This window comes from Martes martes (genome assembly GCF_963455335.1).
Source record: "Martes martes genome assembly, chromosome: 3".
In the NCBI taxonomy this organism is placed as follows: domain Eukaryota; kingdom Metazoa; phylum Chordata; class Mammalia; order Carnivora; family Mustelidae; genus Martes; species Martes martes.
Window position 1 is genome coordinate 33138031 of NC_137890.1, and position 24166 is coordinate 33162196.

The 24166-nt window shown below is 40.4% G+C and overlaps 1 protein-coding gene across 4 annotated transcripts in view; it reads left to right on the forward strand.

The window, feature by feature from the left end:
- Positions 1-24166, forward strand: part of KLF12 (KLF transcription factor 12) — a 425486-nt gene that overhangs the window by 395613 nt on the left and 5707 nt on the right. For all 4 annotated transcript variants that reach the window (XM_080799529.1, XM_080799528.1, XM_080799530.1 and 1 more), the window contains one exon: positions 10536-10693. In XM_080799529.1, the coding sequence (XP_080655655.1) occupies positions 10536-10693 (158 nt within the window). The remainder of the gene's footprint in view (positions 1-10535; positions 10694-24166) is intronic.

A 24166-nucleotide genomic window follows, 5' to 3' on the forward strand; every position in this document is an offset into this window, starting at 1 on the left:
GATGAAAAATACCTATACAGCTGACTATTACTAAATTAAGCTCTCTCGTCTTACTGATTTTCTCAGTTGGAAAAAGCCTAATAAAAAAATACCAACAGTGCAAATGATATTTCGTCATCAGCACATATGTGCAAGAGATTGAGTGAAAAGACAGTCCACAGATTGGGGAGAAAATATTTGCAAATCATATATTTGTTAGGAGACTTGGATCCTTGAATAAACAGAAATCTAACACCTCAACAATAAAAAAAAAAAAGACAATTTTAAAATAGTATTTGAATAGACATTTGAAGTATTTGAATAGACATTTCTCCAGAGAAGATCGACAGTCTATGAGCCCATGAAAAGACGCTCAACTTCATTAGTCATCAGGGAAATTGCAAAGCTAAACCACAATGAGATAAACACACTGGGAAGGCTAAAATGAATGTTTTAGCAGATACAATATTTGGTGAGGATGAAGAAATAGTACAATTTTCGGTGCTGGTTAAATTACGAAATGGTGTAGTCACTTTGAAAAACAGTTTGTAAATTTCTCAAAATATTAAACGTAGAATTACTGTATAATCTAGCACAATAATTCCACTGCTAGATATATACCTAAGAGAATTTATAACATGTTCACATGAGAACCTGTACAGATGTTCAGATATTCGTAGTAGCACTATTTATAATATCTGAAAAGCTCATCAGCTAATAGGAAGTGTGATCTTTAGGGTGGAATATTATTCAGCTATGAAAAGGAATGAAGTATTGATATATATAGCTACTCTATGGGTGAACCTTGAAAACTTTATGCTAAATTTAGGACAGAAGCCAGACATAAAAAGCCACATACTGTATGATTCTATTCCTACTGAATGTGCAGAATAGGCAAATCTATAGAGATGAAAATAGATTAGTTGTCACCAGGGACTGGGGGTGGGGGAAAGTGGTGTGATTGCTCATGAGTATGGCATTTCCTTTTGGAGTGATGAGAACATTCCAGAACTAGGCAGAGGTGGTGGTTCCATATCATTGTGAATGTAAGAAATGCCACTGAATTGTACACTTTATAAGTTATGTGAATTAAATCTTAAAGTTATTAACCAAAAAAGGAAGAAGAAACCCAAGGTTAAGAAGTATTAAAGATGTACTAGACGTTGAGTTAGGTTTACATGACTCTTGGCTAATTGTTCTGACAGCTCCACATTTGAATTGTGGGAATCTGAAAATCAAAGAGATTAAATGTCTAAAATACCATTGCTTATAAGTTATAATTCAAAGCTAGATTTTTAGATTATGGTCTCTGCTGTTTTCTATTGGAATAGCAACAAAAAGTAAGATTCTCATTTTCTTTTTTTCTTAAAGATAATAATATGAGCTTATTGATCATGAAACTTTAGGGTTCTGCGTATTAAAACCCAGGTTCAAATTTCAACATGTTTTTCTCTGTTTTTAAGTCCATACTGCCCTTTTGTTTTCCTTGTTTAACATAAATAGTCCACCTAGTGCAGAAAGAAATTTATGAGTTACATTTAAAAGTACTATATAAAATTTAAACTATATAGTTCAGGGTTGGGATTGCACAATTAAGGTAGAAAATAAACACACCAAATCCTAGGCTGTTGTGGTTGAGTTTCCTGGCAGCCAAAGCAAAAGAAGTAAATTTTTAGGTAGGAATTTTAGTCTATTTGGTGAGGGAAAAAAGGAATATCAGTGTTGCCAAGCAGATTTTCCTTCATTCTAAGTAAAAATTATGACACAGATCTTTCCACAACCTCGTTGGAGAGTAGAAAAGTCCTAGCATGAGAGGTTAGGAAGCTGGGCATCTGGTTCCAACTCTGCTAGTCTTTAGCTGTGTGGCTGTGATGTGGTAATTCATCAACTTGCTGAGCCTGATTTCCTCATGTTCCAAATGTCTTTCAAATATGAATGTGGGTCACCTTCATATACTTTCTTATTTTTTCAACATTAATTTGGGAGAGTATTCGAAGATTTAAGTTTTCAGGAAAGGAAATTAAAAAGTAAAATGTTGCTTCCATTAAATGGGAAGATTTTTATTTTTCTCCAAAATTCAGGCACGTGCTATTTTTATTGTTAGGAGAAATGCCTGTTTGTGACACCAGACAGCCCTACTGGCCAACAAAAACTGAAGTGCAACATTACCAATGAAACCTACTTGGTCTTGTTATTTACATATCCCATACGAGCAATAAAAACTGTTTCAATAATTTATGTAAGCTTAAGTACCAGATAGTTAACTGATATAATTTCAGTGTTAATAAAAGAAATCTCTAGTGTAACATAGACCTGGTTAATGATCAGCATAAAATAGATGGAGGCCTGTTTTGGTGGTCACTTCAAAGGCTTATTTATGGTTGCATTATAATATCTCACTAGAACTGTATATTTGAAACATTTTAGATATATTTGAGTATTTAAGACACAGAGTTTTAGGGATGCCTGGGCGGCTCAGTCAGTTAAGCGTTTGCCTTCAGCTCAGGTCATGATCCCAGTGTCCTGGGATGGAGCCCTGCATCCCGCTCAGCGGGGAGTCTGCTTCTCCCTCTGCCTCTCTCCCCATCCACCCTCCCCACCCCGTTCATGCCTGCTCGCTTTCTTTCTGAAATAAATAAAAATCTTGAAAAATTAAAAAAAAAAACCACACACACACAAGAGTTTTATATATACTGCCCTTACCTGGGGGACCTCCATAAGGCTATCTTGCCTGATAATAAGATCCTTCTGATAGAGAAAAGCTAACTCCTTTATATAAAATTCTGCCCTAGGGCAGCGTTGTGGTGAGACTCCAGTGTCAACATTTCAGTAAAGTCCTCCCAGGGTTGACTGTGCTCCCCAAACTCCTTCCTTCCTTTCTTTCCCTTCACCCTTTCAAGCATCTGTTGCTGTGCCCGCTTCAGGGGGGAACGCCGAAGATTGTATCTGCATTCTTGAGGAGTTCAAGGTTTCTCTTCAATGAAATAGCTAGAACTTATTTTTTTAACTTAGCACGGTTCTAGGGGATCTCCAAATCAAATGGGTTCAAGGGCCACACCAATAAAATGAATGGAAAGTGAGACTCTTAAAAGGCAACCGTGAGTGGTAGGGCTCAAGGCAAACTGAGGCAGGGCCTGTCTTCAATTCAGATGAAAATACTGCTGCAGGGCAGAGGTGGGGGGATGGGGTACGGTGATGGACAATAAGGAGCGCACGTGATGTAATGAGCACTAGGTATTATATAAGACTGATGAAACACTGACTGATGAATCACTTTCAGAACCATTGGTTCTGAAACAAGTAATACTTTATATGTTAATTAACTGAACTAGAATAAAAATGTTTCAAAAATTCAGATTAAAATAATAACTTAGTAAATTGAAGGTTCAAATGATCCATTCAGCTACACCTCATGGCATAAAACATAATTTAAACCCTGTTGTTTTCTGAAGAAATTCTGCAGCAAGTTCATTTGAATATTTCAGTATGTGATGTATCTTCTGTTCAGTGTCGAGGGTAATTCAGACTTGTTTCAACCTGTATTAAGGATTGATTTTATGGGGTAAAGTCTTTGCAAGTCATGCGGTGTTCCCCCAAAGTAACTATTTTGAGTAGATACTATATATCGAAAATGGATCTCTTCTGTTAACACACTAGCTCCTCTTGGCTTGTAACCTAAATTCATCATAAGTATGAAAATAAAACCAATCACAGCTAATGCCATTAAAGGTTCATCCCCCCCCCCCATTTTATCTTTAAGCCTTTTTCATTGCAGCTTCTGAACTTACTGGCTAAACTACCGTGAATTAAAAAAAAAAAAAAAAGGGTGCAGAAAGATAAGCCTGTAGCAGTTTTGAGTATTTTAATGGTCTAGCAAGTGATGAAGAACACTTAGTGGCAGCTGCTATATTTAAGTAAAAACTGTGATATACTGAGTCTGTCTACCCACCCCAAAAAAGCTCATCAGGAAACCTATTATCTGTAATTAGTAGGAACTTTTCCTTATTAACACAAAACAATAATTAGAGCTACATTTTGGACATATTCTGTTCGTATGAAAAAAAAAAGTGCCAAAATCTAGTTGAATATATGGTAAGATTGAGCTTGTTGACCTATTTTAGTGAATGTATTACTCTTGATTTACACAGTTTGTGAAAATGGCATATTTTTATTGAATCCAGATTTGAGCGTGAAGTGGTCTGATGCCTTCATCACAGCTTCTGGAAAGGTTGGCAACTGCTGATCTGATGATTTCAGTCTGTTATCAGAAGTAGTTTTCCACAGGAAACCGTAGGTGGCAAGAGAAAAGAGGGAAAGGAAAGATTTCTTCACGCTGGTAAATCTGTGCTGCCTTAAGGTGTAGCTTCTGGGAATTAGGGAGTGTATCTAAATAGCACCTTTTCCCCAGTTAATATCCTAGGAAAGACACTGATGTGGTTTGATAGCAGCTAGACAGAATCGGTTATCATGTGGCAAGATTAATACAAAGATTGCTGCTTCTGAGAGCCATCTACTGGCTGAGAGAAAGCCTGCAAAAGAAAAAAAAAAAAAAAAAAGAAGAAGAAGAAGACGAAGAAAGGAAGGAAGAAAGAAAAAGAAAAAAATGCGAATTTCTGGCTTGTCCAAGCAAACAGAAGCTCTATGACCAAGATTTCCGTAATGCCTTGGTTAACTGAAAGTCTCATCAACTTCTTTTCTGGATTCTGGCCTCGATATTTCATTCCCAACATGGTGTTTGATTTGCTAACAAGGAAGTGGTTCGTTCTTACATGTATCCTGTGACAGAAAGTAATTTACAATTCCAGTAAGTACTATGTTCTGTCCAATTCAAAATAATTTGAAGACAAACGTTCGAAAACGGTACAAAGTAGATTTTTAAGACTGAACGTTCCCCCTTCCCTTAATGTAACTGTCATGCAGCCGACTGAAAATCATTTTTGGTATCGTGGTTGATAAATAGGAATGGCAGGGGAGGACGGGGGAAGACCTGGTTCTGTGGCCGTGCTGGTCAAGGGAGACAGAATCGGGTTCCATTGGAGGACTCAGCCTTCTAAAAACATGGCCTTAGCAATAAATATTTTTTTCACAGCAACTCAGGCAAGTGTTTTCTTAGGTAGATTAATAGTAAGTAATGATACTGACTGCCTCGACTGGCAGCATTTATAAAGCTGTTTACCTTAAAATTCTCAAGAAAGAAGTATACGCCTAATTATAGCAGACTCCATGTAAGAATGCTTTTAATGTTTTTGCTCTTTTTTTCCTATCCTTGAATGAGGGGGAAACTTTAAATGACACAGATTATGTTGTTGTGTTTTCCTGTTTTATCTTTTTTTTTTTAAGTTTTTATTTATTTATTTGACAGAGAGAGATCACAAGTAGGCAGAGAGGCAGGCAGAGAGAGAGGAAGGGAAGCAGGCTCCTCGCCGAGCAGAGAGCCCGATGCAGGGCTCGATCCCAGGACCCTGAGATCATGACCTGAGCTGTAGGCGGAGGCTTAACCCACTGAGCCACCCAGGAGCCCCTCCTGTTTTATCTTATGCTGGATGATATTAACCTGAATCTGAGTCCATAGGAAGTAGTAACTAAGATTGGGTCCTAGAGTCAGCCGCTTGGGTTCGAATCCTGGTGTAGTGTGGCCGCCTACTTTGTCTTACCCTTGCACTTCACTTCTCTGCCTCGGTTTCCACATCTTTAAGCAAGGGACACTAATCATACCGACCTCGCAGAGTTGCTTGGAAGCTGAAAGCATTTAGAGCCGAGCCTGGCGTGTGCTCGGCCTTCTATAACTGTCAGCTGTCACGTTACCTGCAGCCTGCTCCTCCCAGTTGAGCTTGAACCTGTGAACTTGCGAAACCACCTGCTGTTGCACTGTTTTCTGCTCTTGTTTGAAAATTTGGGATGTGCATGTCCTCTTTCTCTCTTCAGCCTTAGAAGAATGTCCTGGCTTTTTTTTTTTTTTTTTTTTTTGGCACCTATAGAAACTTCAATTTCATTGAAGGGCATCTCATCACACTAAGGTCACATGTGACAAATGGTCTTTTATTACCTGCTGATTACAGTTAACCTTAATTTCTTTCATGGCAGCCGTGCGGTGCCTTCTATTTAAATAGAGCTGTTCCTGGATGTGACTTCTCGAGCCTCTCTGGGTTTAATTCTAATTTAACTTGCCATTCCAAGCGGGACTGTTGTGCAACTGAAGTCATGATTCACTCATTTGTTCTCTCTAGATCTCATTATTACAACGCAGTGCCTGGGAGGCTCCCTCAGGCGCTCATTCACTACTCCAAATGGTCTAACCTTCTGGGGAAGGGAGTGGGTCTTTAGTTATTGTTCTTCTGAACTGTGCAGATACCTTCACACTGGCAGCGGAGGTAGCCCTACCATTTTCATCATGCCAGCTTATTGTGAAGGATTATTGGAAGAATCCTATGTTGGCGCACGCGGCGTTTCCACCTTTGGAACAAGACCGGCTTTGGAAGCACAGAACTGGTTTGCATGTATTTGGGGATACCCAAAGGGCCATCTGAGCGAAGGGAACATAGAAAGGGCAGGATAGACGCACCCGGAGAGCAATGATAGCTGTTCTGTTACTGAATGCCCACGCGTGTGGGCCTTGGAGTGGGGTGGGACAGGAGGAGATCACCAAGAGTAGGATCATTGTACATCCTCTCCTGCTCAACACATGCTTGCTGGGATCAAAGGGAAGATTTTTATTCATTCACTGGCATCCTCCACACGTTCAGAGGGATCTCAGTGGCCTTCCCCTGAGAATTGTAATTGTGAGGAATGCTTTAGAATGCCGTCCTCTGGAATTTAGGGCAAAGAACTGAGACACTTATGTGCATGTGGTTTTAATGGTTACCCAGATTCTCTGATATACAGTAGCCACTTTTTCTATAGTGTTTAAAGTATGAAGTTTAGGGAAATGAGAGTAAGAGTGAAGAATTGAGTGACCATTATCTGAAGACTTGCAATAAAAGAATCCTAGTAAGGATTAATTAACCAATGAGGGATTAATTACTTGATTGATTATATTAAATTAAAAATTAGGAATACTTGACTTACTACACTCATCCGTTCATTCATTCATTCAATTTAGCAAACATTGCTGGAATGCCCACAGTGTTCTAGGCTCTAGAGATACTTGGCCCCAGTACCTTGACTGCCATGAACTTGGGTTGACCAGACCCCCACCTTTGATTGATTGTCTTCCCCCTCCAGTGCCTGCCCTCTGTGGGTTCATGCGTAGACCCCCAACATAGCAGCAGTCCTGCATGGAGTTGGAGTGTCCACCCATATTCCTGTGTTCGCTAAGTTCTTCCGCCGTTTTGATCCCCGTCTACCTCAGCCCACGTCTTCTTACATTTCTGCAAAGAAATCAAATAAGTGCTTCTGAAAGGCACAGCCTGGCTGAAGGTTCTTCAGCACCTTCTGAAGATGCCTCTGCTGTTTTAAAAGGGGAGCCAGGGGAAAAACTTTACCCAAGCTAGCTCTGCTGGGTGTAGCTATTCGTGACTTACATTTTTTATTTTTTTTTTTAATTTTTTATTGCATAGATACCTTGAGGGGGTGGTTCTTCATAATATCCGAAAATATTTTACTTTAAAATGAAGAAAGTCAATGTGTGAAGTCTTATAGTATTAAGGCCGTCCCCTAACACGTCTTTCTTGCGGTGTAAATTCAGGAGTCTCGGTGAAGTACTATCACGCCGTTCTGTGGCCTTTTCCTTCCTTAACCACCTGCCGAATGGCTCCGTGATGGATGGACCGTAGAGCAGCATCACTTCCTTGGTCCCTTAAAGACCTGCTTAGTACTTACTTGGTTTTAAGTTCAGATTTATTTTTTACTTTCTCTCTATATACAAATACATAGCAAAGTAAACAGCTAAAATAAACTGCAGACAAAACAACGTATTATATGATTACGCATAGCTACATTTATACTTATTAGTCTGTAGAAAGTACTGTACAACACACACCGTTCTGATTATAGACTTTAAGTTATAATTTGAAGGAAATAGATACCATATCATTTTCTCTTGATTTAAAAGTTGTCAAACATATCACGACACAGAAATCTCTATTTTTGAGGCCCAAGATCTGTATTTATTTTCACGACTAGATATTCAAGAAATGAACTGCTGTTGCCCTATCTTCACACGTACAGTTTTGTTCACCAGAAACCCAGCCTAGGCCGAGCATACCTCGGCAGGAGCAACCAAAGCTGTTCCTTTGTGAGGCAGGCCAATCACACTATTTTGACTTTTTCACAATAGACTCCAGTTGCCACAACTGAGTCAGTTATGTGGAAAACCACAAATCCACATTGATTCATAGGAAGGCTCGAAAAAGTGGCTCAGCCATCCCATATTTTCTGTCATTCTACTAATAAAGATCTTGTCTTAAACTCTTCAAGGCACAAGTAGAAAAACACCACTTATATTTTGTCTTAGCTAATAATAGAAAGCTTTGGCAGCTGAATCTGTTATTTGTACAAGTGAGAAGATACATTGAGAACTTAAAAGGCACATTGAGGGGGAAAGAAAGTTCACTGGAGCAATGTTATAGTGAAGTTTCAGAAATAACCTAAATGTCGATCGCTTAAGAAATAGACTTTGAAACTCTCAGTTGAATATTCACTGGACTGCTCCCATGTTTCATCTAAGTCATGCATCAACCACTGGCCCCAAATACAACCCCTGTTTTATGAATAAAGTTTAATTAGAACATTAGCCATACTCCTGGTTTATATATTGTCTATAGCTACTTTCATGCTACAAGGGCAGAGTTGATTTATGACATAGACTGCATGACTCTCAAAGTCAAAACCAACTATTTGCTATTCAGCCATTTACAGAAGAAGTTTACCAACCTCTGATCTAAGTTAAAAGTACCACATATTGTAAAATGCACCACTGCTGTATGTACTACTAATACAAAAAAATAATTTTATGCCAGTTAAACTCTGACAAGCCATCAGTTGTATAAGAAGCATCTGATTTTAGAGACATCAAAATATGAAAAAAATCATCTTAGAATAGATGAGTTGTGGATATAGCACTTGAAGTAAATAAATGACAGTGTTGGGGTAATCTTACGTGCTTAATGGTGAGTGAGCAAAAGGCAAGTGTAGAGAAATTCGCAAAGTGATGTGAACTATATAATGGTATCTATATGTTTCTTTTTTTAAAAGATTATTTATTTATTTGACAGAGAGAGATATATCACAAGTAGGCAGAAAGGCAGGCAGAGAGAGGGGGGGAAGCAGGCTCCCTGCTGAGCAGGGCCCGATCCCAGGACCCTGATATCATAGCCTGAGCCAAAGGCCGAGCCCCCAACCCACCGAGCCACATAGGTGCCCCTCTACATGTCTCTTAAAGAACAAAACATTGTTAGGAGCTTCTGTGACTGTGGGTTTGTATAGGTAAGGATAATTAGAACGAATTGAGAGAATTTAAAGAAAACGTATGACAGGTTTTCCATGGGAGGAGGAGGAAGGGATCGAGGCTGGGGTTTTCCCTTTACCTGTAATCGGCTTAAGTGAAGCGTAAACGTCACTTTCTTCAAAGAACTCTTGCTCAGTCATTCAGGTTTTTGTAAGAGGTAATTTACTAATAAACTTTAATTTTGAAAAGCATCAAAACATGAAAAAGTTGGAAGGAAATATGTCCAATATGAGCAGTGGTGAATTTTTTACGGTAGAAATAGGGATGATCGTGTTTGTGTTGTATTTTGTGATCATTGTAAAGAACTTCGTGGGTAACTGAAAACAATTAGTCATATACTTCGTTTCTACCTCAATCAAAAGAGATTAAAGTTTGAAGAGGTACATGTTAATCAATTACCTGACGTTACAAACTAATCCTGTTTTTCTACTGTGGCATTAAGATTAAACACTGTGCAAGTCGGGGCCAAATTTCATAGTTGAAACTTTTTCTCATAGTGGTGGTACAGCTAATCTTTAAATACAATGTGCTTGATTCCTCACCATGAAAAACCACCAACTGGAAAAGTTAAATGTCAGGTGCATTTCACTGAACAGAAATAGCTTGTCATGACTCATGTTATTGATGTACTGATGTCATTTCTTTCAGCCTGACCTCACTTGTTTTGAAATGTACCTTGTGATTTTACTCGATTTTCTATGCTGTCACGTGCAGTTCAGACCCCCCGTGTTACTTACGGAATGCCCTCATTTTGTCTGTCTGTAGCTGAGCTTCCAAAAATATTCTCTGTGTCCTTCAGTAGGATTCCAGATTTTTTCTTTCGATAAGGAAGATCTACTCACTTACTACTGATTTTATGGCGTTTTTGTTTCTATCTTGTTGTTTTAAGCATATCTTTGTCTCTGGAGGAGTGTTTTCTCAGAAGTAGGCCAAGCTGCCTGCCTTCGAGATTAAGAAATAAAGCATGTCCAAGAAAGTGATGGTGGGAAATGCGGCCGTAAGGCCTCAGAGTCTGTCGGAAGCAACAGGCTGAGGCCGGGGTCTCCTGGCACTAGCACGAAGACGGAGTGCTGTGCTGGTCACCATTTAACCGCACTGTTTCTTTCTCCAGTTCAATCTCACCATTTAGTATTGAGAGCACAAGACGCCAGAGACGGTCTGAATCCCCAGACTCCAGAAAACGGCGTATCCACAGATGTGATTTTGAGGGATGCAACAAAGTATACACAAAAAGTTCTCACCTGAAGGCTCACCGAAGGACACATACAGGTACGCTGTCCCAGGGCTCCTCATTGGGCGGGGGCGGGGGAGACGGGGGATCAGGGAAAGTGTCAAAGGGGCCACTGTTCGACTTCGGGGACCTGAGTGCCCAGGAATGTGGTTTATACTCGCTCCTTATACTGCGGTCTAAAGTTGACTTCCTGTCTGAGGGGAGTGCGCTCCCCTGTCTCAGCTGAAAAAGACTTAAGTCTTAGTGACCTTAGCAATGGTGAAGTTCATCGTCTATGTCTTAAGGACCTTTACAGTGGTAGGACACAGTGATGGAGCCTTTTTTATAATCAGTGTTGCCACTTAACCATTGTCTAGTTTCTCAGATTCTAAAAGGTCCGCAAAGCACACTGAAAAATGCTGAGCAAAATTGTCCTATCCTCTTAAAGGTAGCATTTTTTTTTAAGATTTTATTTATTTGACAAAGAGGGACACAGCAAGAGAGGCAACACAAGCAGGGGGAATGAGAGAGGGAGAAGCAGGCTTCCCACAGAGCGGGGAGCCTGACGTGGTGCTCGATCCCAGACCCTGGGATCATGACCTGAGCCGAAGGCAGCTGCTTAATGACTGAGCCACCCAGGCGTCCCTAAAGGTAGCATTTTAAGCACCACTTAGATCATGTTTTTCTCCCCTTGGTCTCTTCCCCCAAATAACCAAACAAATGAACCAAAAATATATATATATAAAATTGACATATATATATCACTGTAAGGAATGTAAGAAATATTTTCATGTGATTCCGTTTGATTTTCACTGGCATTTTATATATAGAGGGAGGACTTCTAATATTCAGTTTAGAGAGAAAGAAATTGAGATTACACATGATTTTTTACTGACTCTTGTCACCATCCACCCCCCCCCAATCCGTTCACCTCTCCATCCATCCATATACCTGTCCATGTACTCATCCGTCTGCCCACCCACCCAGGAAATAACCTAGTGACTCTTTCCTTAGCCCTCTACTCACCCCTTCTGTCCTGTGCCTTGTGTGTTCCTTAGCCAACATTCCCAGCCTCCTTGGCTCCTGGGTCCTGTTGGAAGCCCCCAGTGGGAGGCTCTGGGAAGAGACTGAAGGTGGGGAGAGAGCCCCACAATTACACTACCTTTTCTAGGAAAAGTGGTGACTGGAATGTGTGAAGCTCAAGGGAGCAGATAGGAGAGGGAAAGTCGTTCCTACACACTCCTGGTAATTTCTGGTAGCAACGGGCCGCAGGTCAAGCAGGCTGAGTCCAGGGACTGTCCTTGATAGACACCAGGCGCCAGCACCTGCCTCTACCTGGAAACTTCAGGTGGAACAGACTCCCGCTGAGATCTGTGAATAGTATTACATCTCAAAATATACTAAAATAACCACACTATGAACACCATTTCCCGGCCGAGGTAGCAGAATCATGTAAGCCAGCGTTCATTGCCGTCTACTTCGTCATGTCATTGGACGGTTTCTAAAGCTGCTGGGCAGAGACTGCGCCGTGACTCCGCATATCGAGACACGGCATCATCTGTGTGTGTGATGCAGTGATGGTGTAAGAGGCTTGCCTGAACTCAAAAACACGTTGCAGGATCTGGAGGTTACTTTTGCTCCTCTAACGTAGAACATATACTTCGAATACCTCTCCCAATTCAAGGTGTTGTGCAAACTGCCTCTTCGTCTCTCATCCCTGCTCCCAGTCTTTTTCCTTTTTCTGCTTAATTCCAGATTCTTGCCTTTTCCATTGATTCTGAGCCTCCCCAGGAGAGGTTTTCCTCTATCTCTCTGGCACTATTTTTGAATCAATTTCTTTACCATTTAGGCCAAGAATGAGTATAAAAACATGAGGGTCAAAGAAGCATGCTTCATCCTGTCAGTAGGGAATGAACAGCAATCACAGTCGTTTTAAGTATGATCAGGTCACATGACTCACTTTTCACGGGAGCATTTCTGTTTAAAAAAAAAAAAAGAAAGGAAGGAAGAGGAAGCTTTCTTCCGTAAATCCTCGTATGTTTTGAGTTATTCCTTGAACTTTCTGAGGTACATGTTAGCCTCATTTGTACACAGACACCCTCTGTCCCATTATCCAAGTGATGCACAGTGGACGGGAGGAAAGCAAACCCAGGACATTCGGGGTTGCACCTTACAGGTCAGTTAACATAAAAATGAAAGTAGGGGAGACATGATGTATGCATTACCATTCAAAGCAATATAAACTTCGAATGTTGAAGCAGCATTAATTAGCTTAGGTTATTAATAAGATGAAATCATAGACTCCTAAGGTCCGCATCGACCTTATACGCCACAGAGTCTACTTTGTTTCCTAACTTCGGAAATCCCTTGGGTGTCATCGCTCACAAGGAACAAGTCCCTGCGATGCTGTTTTCTGCACACGTACACGTCTTCTGTTTTATTTGATCCCTCACAACACCCGTGGCTGCAGCTGTCATTGCACCTTTGTGCAATGGTGGCTCCTGGTCAGGTATTGTTCTCACGGCAGTGAGCTCACTCCTCCGCAAGACAAGCTGCATGAAATTGCTGAGGGCAGAGTCCTCATCTCATCAGTATCAAGTGGCCTCTTATGGCCTTGTTTGGCTCCCAGTACCTTCAGGTTGAACAGAATAGCCCCAACTACCTGTTCAACCAGCTCTCCCACTGTTACTCCCTGGCCCCGGTGCCCCCCTCCAGCATGAGCCACTGGCATCTTCATTTCTCCAAATCAGGTACCCTCAGTTGTCTTAGCCATCTTTTTCTAGATATAGTCCCACTTGTCACTGTGTCTTTTCAAGTTTTCACACCACAAATTGAAGGGAGAGATCTTGTGAATGGGCACCTCTTAAAATGTAAAAATAGTATTAAGTCCTTTAGCAGTTGACTCTCTCTGTTAAGTCCTCTAAATCAAGGACTGCCGAGATCTACATCTTGTCCCTCCCTTGTACCTATACTGATTTTTTGTTAAATCTCAACATGCAATGTTGTGTTGATAGTTGGACCTGTCCCTCCCGGGACAGCTCCCTTGGGAGTAGTGCATTTCCTCTCACTGGACGCGTTTCGCTGCTGGCTGGATGATCTCTTGTGGGAGATACAGGACAGAACCAGTATTCTGGGGACTGTGGATGCCCTTTCAAGGCTGGGAAATAATGAGTCTACATCCATTTGGTTGACTTGGGCCCGTTCTTCTAAGAAGTTGAAATGACTTTGAAACCTCTCCCCGCCCACCTTGCATTTAGTATTTTAGCTCTCTCCTTAGGCTTTTTCCATTTTTGCCGGGTATTAAGTAACACAGGTTAAAGGAAAAGGCTGTGAGATGTGATCCCAGAGACTTCCATCCAACTGGGTCCTAATTCGTTAACCAGTAATGAAAAAACCACCTAACTATCCTACCTCTAGTCCTTCTTTCTCGGTCTCACAGCTACATCAGCAAATTCCTTGTGAAATTCCTACTCCAAACCAAGACATGCCACATCCATTCATCCACTTAACAGAGAGATATTTACTCTGCAAGGCATATCCTCCTAAATTATCAAGTAATAGTCCTTTTAAAAATAACGAATGAAACTTGGTTCAAAGTGAGCCCTTGCGTGTTTCTCATTTATAATTCTATGCAAGATTTCTCAACTTTTTTGTTCAAAATGAAATCAAAACTAGTTGTAGAGGGATTCCGGTTGGCTTGCTTTGCTTTTAATAAGTTCTCAGCCATACCTTTGCTTCAGGCATTTTGAGTAAGTTATTTTTGTGTGACCAATAACAATGAATGTAGAGCTTGGGATTATAACAGATGACTTATGAGAAGTACGCACGCTATGGGTGGTGAGCAAGTAGCAATAAGAAATTTCCTTTGATAAAGTCAGTTAATTTTACCTTTAACACTTGACCTTTTGTGCTTTATTAGTATGTGATCAATCATCTCTTTAGAATTTGCACAGTAAATTAAATACAGTTGAAGAAGTACGAAAGAGTGCTTTTTAAATTTGGAAATAATTTTGTTTTAATTTGGAAATAATTTAAGTGTATTGTCATGGTCGTGTAGTTTAAATGTAAAGATTTGAGCAAACACTTTTAACTACCTTTACTAACACTTGCCTGTGGTGAATGATTTAAGGCGTGGTAAAAAGGAAAAAAAAATATGTATCTCAGCAATCCTGTACCCATGGTTGTCAGCAGGTACATTGTTCCTATTCACTGGTATAAATTGTGTCTCCCCTACATGGGGCAATGTACAGTCTATTTAAGTACATATGCACTATAATTAAATTAATGGTCATTTAAACCTTTGTTACGCATAACTAACATATACTGTGAATTTCCCTCACTTCATTTTAAGATTGTATTGCTTATTAAATGACTTAAACATCAATTTTAGAAGGAAATAGTCTTATGAATCTGGTATTGCTGTTCACAGTACTCTTATTTTCTAAAAATATATGTCCCAGTATTTCTAAAATGCAGAACAAGCAAGCAACATTCAGGCATCAATGATTCCTGTAGCCACTAGATGGCGCACAACAACCAGATGTTGGGTGTCGTCTGGGAGGGTCTGAAAGTCAAGGAGAGCTCTCTGGTGGTGTGGGGGCCAGGACATAATGATCAGTGTCCTGTGAAATATGGCCATTTAATGATGAACAAAGAAAAGAAAATATAAAGATAAATTTAAAGCCAGATTTTTAAAGGAATAATTAACATATAAAAATATTCAGTTTCGAATGACTCTGGGAGTATTTTATATTCCAGCTTGATACCCTGCTCTCCAAAAATCCGTGAGGCTTGTTCAGTCAGTGTTGTCTAATATTAATTTTAATCCCTATGTAATGTACGCCTAAATTTTAAAAATTAGTAACTGTCAAGCAAACACATTTCTTACCTCTCTGGCTTTATCAAAAGTGAGTCCTATCTGAATTTTACACTTCAAAGACGTTAACTCATATGAATGCTTTAAAATTATTAACCACCTATGATTTAAGTCTCTAAAACATGTCCTTCCCTACCTTTTATAAATGAAGGAAATGCTGTATGATTTAGCTCTTCCCTTGAGGAATGATGCCTTTGTAATTAATATCAGATAATGATGGTGCATTTGGAACACACCCGTGTGCACACACACACATTCAGACACACACATCAATCCTAAATGCTTGCAGATTCCATGCCTTCTCACTGTTTTACTTGCCTCATCACTTTTCACTGCTATTCCTACATTTCTTTCTTCTGATTTGACATTATGTTGAACTGGGTGAGATTCTGAAATGGTTTAATAATATTCCTACAAAGAAATTCATGAGCTCGAGCTCTGTGACAGCTGTGCATATTAGTGGCCTTTCTTCATAGGTCTTGTAGTTGCGTGATCAGGTGGTGGGGTGCTGCTCCTACTCCCACATCTGTCTTCATTAATTAAATAACTCACTCGTATAAAACTGTGTCAGGCCTGCTGTCTAGATTTGTTGTTAGATAAAGCATAAGGCTTAGCGATGCCAAGATAATTAATCACTTAAGAGCAAACCGAAGTTTTCAGGTAAAAATCCTCTCCCAACAAGTTGTTGGTAAGTCTGGGCCAAACCACTCATAAGTCTGAGCATACTGCTACTTGCTGAGAAACAGGAAACTGTAGTTGGACTAGAACCACCTTTGAAGTCAGCAGATGAGAGTTTGAATCTGTCCTTGGCCCCTAACTGGTGGGCAAACTTAGATGAGCTACTTCACTCTGTGAATCTCAGGTTTTCTGTTTCATTTTTATCTTTGAACATAAACATAGCACACTTTGGTGTAATTACTGCAGGGGGCCTCGGTTTTATATCCCCAGGAAATACAGTGACTAAGCCATCGGAGGGACTCGGTGTTCAACTGAAATTGTGTATATGAATATTGATACAGATATATGTTGTCGCTGTTGCGACCAGTAGATTCAAGGCAAAATTTTTTGCCTCATTTGGTATTCACTCATCACAAGTAGCTATAATCATGTCATCTCTGTACTTCAGACCCTACTAATTTAACATTTTTATAATTCAGAAAAAGTGAAGCGAAAGCTGTTGCCTAAACAAGTCCTCTTTATCATCATTTTGGCAAAATGATGATATACATAATCTTATAAGGAATATATTTAAAGTACTTAGTAAAAGACAGTTTTCCATTTGAATCTGTGTAGACAGAATTAACAGGACACACACTTACTGAGCATTTTCCATGTCTAAGGCATGCCGGGTTTTTTCTTGAAGAAGGCAAAAAGAGACAAAGCTCCCATCTTCAGTGAAGAGGTCTCTAAGTATACTAGATAAGATTCACATGAACAGTCATGACAGAGGCCAAGAGGGCAAAGCCCTATAATAAAGGTAGAAGCAAAATGACAAAGAACACAGAGCTGTCTATTATGGCTAGGGAGACTGGGGACACCTTCCTACTCTGGGCGCAAGGCCCTTCTCATCTGACTTCGGTTCATCTGTTAAACCTCCTTTGCAGACCCTATCCCGATTTCCCTCTTTCCTCAGCCATACAAACACATGAATCTCCAAATGTGCGAAACTCTGTGGAGTTCAATCGTTCATTTTTACCCCTGACCTGAAATGGCCTGCTTAGGGCCCTCCTTTCTTCCTACTTTTTTAGAAACTCTATTAATTGTTCAAAACTGTTTCGGTGTCCCCTGGTCTGTTAGGCTGTCTGCCTACCTTCCCTCCCCAGCCAGGTAGAAACCTCCATGATCCTAGAGCTCTTGGGCATTTCCGTGTCCCAGCACAAAAGTAGCCATGTGGGAAACATGGCCGCAGTAGAAACAACAGGGCCCACCCCCTGATGACATGAGGGTAGGAAGAGGGAGGCTTTGAAGACGTTGGTACGTGTGGTTTAGAAGTAAGAAATGTGAACAGACATGGAGACCACAGATGGGAGGGAGCTGACATTTCCTGAGGACCTGCTGGATCCCGGGTTACAGTGCTCCGCTCTCTCAGCACTTGACCTATTTCAGTCGCCTCTGTAATGTCCCTGGAAGGTTAGAGCACTCAACCCACTTTCATGCAGTGAATGAGCCGTGGAGCTGGGATTCAAGATCCAGGCTCTCTAGAACCTGTCCCGTTGTCCCCACACCGGGTCTCAGACACGCTCGCTAGGAACCTGCCAGCCTCCTCTCGGCGCCAGCCACCTTGCCCCGTTGGCTAGCCGGCAGCCCCTTCCTGTTCAGTGACGGTCATGCAGGTCCTTTTGAAGTCAGAACATAACAAGGGACTTTAAATGGTCTATTTTCAAAGCTTTTCATTAATGTGAACTGGTCTTTCTTCTGAGTCTATTAAAATTTTACTTTGTTAGAAAGCCAGTGAGAAGACAAGGACCAGAAGCATTAATGATTAAATAGGCAGCTGTAGAGTGCTCGTTCGGTGGGAGGCTCTCTGCACAGGAAGGGGTCCCTCGTGAAGACAGCAGGGATTCCGAATGCGGTGGGGGAGACGGCCGGGGCCTGGCCGCCACGTGCAGCGTGCTCCGAGAGCCGTGGGTGAGCCCGGGAGCCGGGAAGGGCGGATCGGTCCTGCCTGCACCTGGCGGGCCTCCCCTACCCCCTCGAACAAGCACCGAAGTGCCCTTTCTAAAAGGGAACCCGAATCCTCTGGATGAAAAGCAAAGTGCTGTGGACGTGTCGCACTTGTTTTCATGTGTGGAGGCGTTACTTCAACCTGTCCTAGAGAGTGACTGTATAGAAACATGCTGAACCTGGATTTACGATTATCTGCGTGCAGGTGCCGATGCCGCGCACATTTCACTTGGCTTGGTTTTGAAAGTGTTAACCTTATTTTGGCGTGCCTGGGTAACTCAGATGGTTAAGCGTCTGACTCTGGATTTTGGCTCAGGTCCTGATCTCAGGGTCGTGAGACTGAGCCCTGCACCGGGCATGAACTGCACCGAGCGAGAAACCTGCTTAAGATTCTCTTTCTCTCCCTCTCCCTCTGCCCCTCCCGGCACCGTGCAGGTGCCTGGGTTCTCTCCCTCTTAAAAAAAAAAAAAAGTGTTACCTTATTTAAAGTTTGTTTTAAAAATAAATTCATCTTTTACATAGCTTTAGAAAAGTAATGGCTTTTAAAACAGCCTTACCAATTATTACCTCAGTTAAATAAATAAATGACTAAATGGGTTCTCCTTCTTAATTCTTTTTGTGTTAGTGCACAAATCATTAATGACAGTGGAAAGTTCAAAACCCCAAGGCATCTCATGACCATGCTCTGTGTTTTCCCTCTTTTACTTCTGGGTTTATTTTATCCATATTCCAGTCAAAATGGTGTTGTAAGCAGGAGTGGGGTAATAGTACCCCAACCCCTGTACTTTCTCATGCTCCATCAAAGAATGACTAGATTGTGAGATTTAGTCATCCTGTCCTGAATGGCAAAATTACTACTAATATGAAATTTGTGGGTTTAATGAAATCGTTAAAGATAAAAAATAATGAGGAGCTGTATCTTTGCAGAAAACATATCCACCCCTTAAGACTATTCAATAAAAGTCTTCATAACTAAAAATGAAAAGAATTGTATGTGTATTATTTTAAAGATGAAAACAATTAGTGCTCATTTGAGCAGCAAAATAGAAGGCCCCATTACTCATCATGTTACTAATTTTAAAGGTTTAAAATGAGATATTTGTTTGCAGACCAGAACTTTAAATGGCACCAGTTTTAAATGAAACCTCCCAAATTTATTTTCCTTCTCAAAAATACATATTCTAATTCATTAGACTAGAAAAGATGGTAGAATGGATAGAATGCTAGCAACAGACTCTCTGCCTCACAAAATAGATTACTTTTTTTCTTTTAAGATTTTATTTATTTATGTTAGCACGCGAGCTGGGAGGAGCAGAGGAGAGGGAGAGAGGGAATCTCTGACACGGAGTGTAATCTCATGACCCTGAGATCATGTCCTAAGCCAAAAGCAAGAGTCGGATGCTTGACTGAGCCACCCAGGAGCCCCTCTTTTTTTATTTTTTAAAGTAAGCTCTACACCCGATGTGGGGCTCGAACCCGTAACCCTGAGGTCAAGAATCACATGCTCTTCTGTCTGAGCCAACCAGGCACCCCCAGATTACTCTTAACTTGACTGTTGTGTGTTATATTTTTAAAAGAATGTGAGGTATTTGAATTTAAGTAGTGTCCTTCATTTAACCAACAGCATTTGTTAGCACTGAGCTGTGTCAGCCCTGGGGATATAGTGATGAAGAAAGGGCAAACCCTCCAGTACAGAGCTGTTGAGTGGGGCAGGCAGACAGGAAAACCAGCAATCACAGTAGGGTGTGATGAGAGTTTAGTATGGGTGTGTCCCGGGTCCCAAGGATCAGGCTACATGATCAGGCTGTGTTTGAGAAAATGTTCCTCCAAGTAGTGCAGACGGTATTGGAGGGGGTAGCACATAAGACAGGAAAACAGAACCATTAGACGTTGGTTTCGGTGGAAGGTGGCAAGAACCTAAAGAAAGGCTGCCTGCCACGGGAGGGATAAACTGGAGAGGACGGCTGGGCAGAAACTTGGAAGGCAGCACCGACAGGTAGAATAGTTAGGTCGCGCAGGCAGAGAGTAACAGTGAGGAGTCCAAGAAATCCCCCAGCTAGAGAAGTTCATGACTTGACTGATACCTGAGGAAGTAGGATTGCCTTTTTTTCCACTTAGCAAAACAGAAGGAGAAACTTGTCTTATTCAGATGGTAGATGCTGAGGGGAGTTTTGGTCATGTTGAGATGGCTTTTGAACTGCCTCTTGGGAAATCTCTGTAATGCTTAGGAGAGAGACTGAGGTGCCGATTCTTAGGAATCTTTTCCTTACAAGTTGTGGTGGAAGCCATGGGAGCCAAGGAGAACATAGGCAGGTGAGAAGTCAGTCAAAATCTTGGTGAACATTTATGTGACAGGTAAAGGAAGGATACTGTGCAAAAGAAACGAAAAGGAAAGTATAACCAGAAACATGGGAAATAAATATTGTCACTATGTGGAAAGAGAAACTCAGAAGAGCCAAATAAAGTATTACCCTTAGACCTTGAACTTTTTGCTTTCAGTGAAGTATATTTTTATTATAGGATATTTTGGTTCATTTATACTTGATTTCTATGTGAGAAGGACTAGTGTCTCTGTGTTAACATATTGTCTGTCCTGTAAGTACTAATTCACATTTTCAGCCTGTTTCTCCAGCTCTGACCAGATAGCCTCATTTATTAAAGCAGTGACTTAAAGTGTCAGGAGGCAATATAGACGAGAGGTTCAAACTGAGGGCCCTGGTGTCTGACTCCCAGGGTTCAAATCCTATCTCTACCATGTACCAACTCTGGGTGAAGTGGGGTTGGTTACTATAACTACTTCATTGGGAACTTGGTAAAGTTCCCATCCGTAAAGTTCTTTAGAACAAAGTGTGGTGCACAGAAAGTGCTATGTGCTTTGGCACATACTGTTTTTATCAAAGATAGCCGTTATGGAATTGCATGGGGAAGAAAGACCAAATCTACTTGGTATCATTTACACATCGCGAAGAAGACAGTTAATTCAGCCCAGACAATTCACAGTTCAAACACAGTGTGTTTGATCGACTTGATAAGATCAAATGGGTCCAAAAAATTATTGAATACTACATTGTTCTCTTTGGCCTATAAAGTAGCTTTGTATTTAAAATGTTAGGAAAATGAAGATCAAATTGGTATCCAATTACCAGAAATCCCTTAATTCATTTGTTTTTTTTTCTTTTAATAGCAAACAGGATCTATTTTTAACTTTATTTAGGTCCCAGGAAAAAAAAAAAGAGGAATCTTGAATTTTATAACTATAAAATTAAGTCACTGGCTATGTGGGTTTCTTAGTTTCACAAGTGTAGGAATAGTGTGTCCATTTTACAGATGGGGAAACAGTGCTTCAGAAAGCTGAACGCTTGAGCCTGAGGTCTAATTGCTGGCCGATGAGTGAGCCAACGTTCTGCCAGGCTTTCTGCCTGATTTCAAAGCCTGTGCTATTTCATGCGTCCTTACCGCCACCAAGAGAGAAGGCAGCCTTGGTCTACCTGTCTACCCTGAGAACAAGTCAGGGACTGCATAATCTCAGCTCTAGGTTTCTGTTTCCTCATTTTAAAAGTAACTTATTTCCTCCCAGATCTAAAATAGGGTGAACTTTTATGAACTAATGTAACAGAAACCAGAAGACAAGATAGGAATCTTGATTCTGGTCCACTCCCCCCCACCCCCCATATGCAAATACCATTCCTCAAGTGAAACAGATTGTCACAGCAAGTATGTTGAGCCTTGAGTGTAATGAAGCTCATTTGTCAGCGTCTGGGGCCCCGTAACTTTATAAAAGTTAAACAGGGACACATTTCAGAAATGCACTTCTGAACCGAGAAAAAATGCCTCTGCTTCCTGTTGCAAAAGGTGTTCCTTTTCAGTTGCTTGAGAAAATATTAGAGAGAAGCTGATGTGAGAACATGGCTGTTTTGTTTGACCCAGACTTTTTCAAAGACGCATTCCTCCCCTCCGTATTGCTCACACGTCATTTTAATATGAAAGGGCACCTGTCTTTTGTCTCAGTACGCATTTACCTTTCAGCATTTCAGATGGTAAGATGGGAGGTACCTGAAAAAGTTATTTTTGTTTCGTGGGTTTTGGGAATCCATTCAATACCTGCTGTTTTCTTTAGACTTTATTATGCCTCTGCTGGGTAAATGTCATGGAAATGCATTTAGTGACTCTTAATCCTTTTCTTTAACCAAGATTGAAAGAGACAGGGGTTCTCATAATAAATCAGTTTGTTGACTGTTGCAAGAAAAGAAAAAAAAAAAAAAACCCTGACGTGAGTTTTCATTTTCTCAGGACACTTAATTAGACTTCTGTTTAAATAATGCCTTTGACGACACCACACACACACACACACACACACACACACACACAGAGGCAGTTTTGCATAAAAAATTATACTTAACTTGAACCCTGAAAGTGCAGTTAAAAAGAGTGTTTTAAAACCAAACTTTGCAAACCTCCTCGTTTGTTCTTTTTTTTTTTTCCTCTCTCTCTCTCTTTCATCTTTCTAGGACTGTTCCACTTTAAAAAATAGAAGCTCTTGCTATTAGTTTTGGTCCACATTTTCCTTTTTCAGTGGTTCTCATAGTATAGTCCAGGTTTTTTTAAGAACAGAGGAGGACAGATTGTGCTCAAAAAATGGCCAGATCCTTTCTTTTCTTTTCTTTCTTTCTTTTTTTTTTTTAAACACAAAGTGTGGAAATGGCTTGGATTTGTTATGGGACATGGAGAACTTCACGCTTTAAAACTGAAGACTTACAAGTTAGTTAACTGCTTCCCAAGGTATGGCCTGGGATTAAACTACCAATTAATCACCCAGATGGTGTCCTTTGGTTTTCCTGAGACACGAGCAACTTAACGTCTCAATTTAGCCAAGAAATATTATCCACTAAGACTTATTGGTAAAGACATACATGATACCATTTTCTGTCATTTCATTATTTCATGGGATTAGTAGGAGAAACAAAAATCAAAGATGATCCGATGTTGGAGTCAAAACTTCCCATTATTTTGAGGGATATTAACCAGGCTTTCAGAGATTTCGCCTCTCGGGATTCTAAGTGTGCTTGTGAAATAGACAAAAGGAAGAAGGTGGGCATGCTATTTTTATTTTCAGCTTATTTCTAGGGAAAACAGGCTTGAATAACACATTTGCTGAAATCCAATTCAAACGTGTTGAAGGGCAGTTCACAATTCCTGCAGAAATTACTGGAAATCGTGTTTACTGTCACTGTCATTCAGCCTGATGCCCAGCAGCTATGTGCAGGAGAAGCACAGACTGGGAGTTGACTGACTCCTCTCATCGTGCACGCCAACTCTCTCCATAGGACAATTGTCGTGGAAAATACACTTAACCATTCTGTACCTACCACGCTGACTTCTTAACGTTAAATTTAGTTGTTTTTTTTTTTTTTCTTAATTTTCTAGGAAGATTTTAAAGTAAAGAAGACAGGGTGGAAGAAAGATTCTGTCTGCTCGTTATATCCTTTCAGGGTTCATTTATGCATACTGCATTACATCTTACAATCATATTTATCATTTAATAAGCTTTTACTCACATCAGGAAGTTTCTGTTACCCTAATTTGTTTGTAAGATCATATCCTTTAAACTGCTTTAAAGCACAAGTGTAAAAACAATGTATAGTTTAATACTATACAATGGCCACTAAAATTGTTCTTGTATCCTCTTCTAGAACTTGACTGGCCCCAAAAGAGCATTTATTGATTTTTTTAAATAAAATGCTAATAAGATTTTTTAATAAAATGCTAAATAAAATTTAATAAAATTTTTTTAAAAAATGCTTTTTTAATAACATTTTTAATAAAAAAATTTTTTTAATAAAATAATTTAAAAAAATGTAGTGGGCAGATATAATCAAACCCTAGGTCTCTCCTGAGTGAGGGGCAGAGGTCAGCCCTATACCTGGTCAGAGTGGCCATCTCCTCCCCCACCCCCATAGCTCAGCCTCTAATTTTGAAGAGAGATTAGAAGATA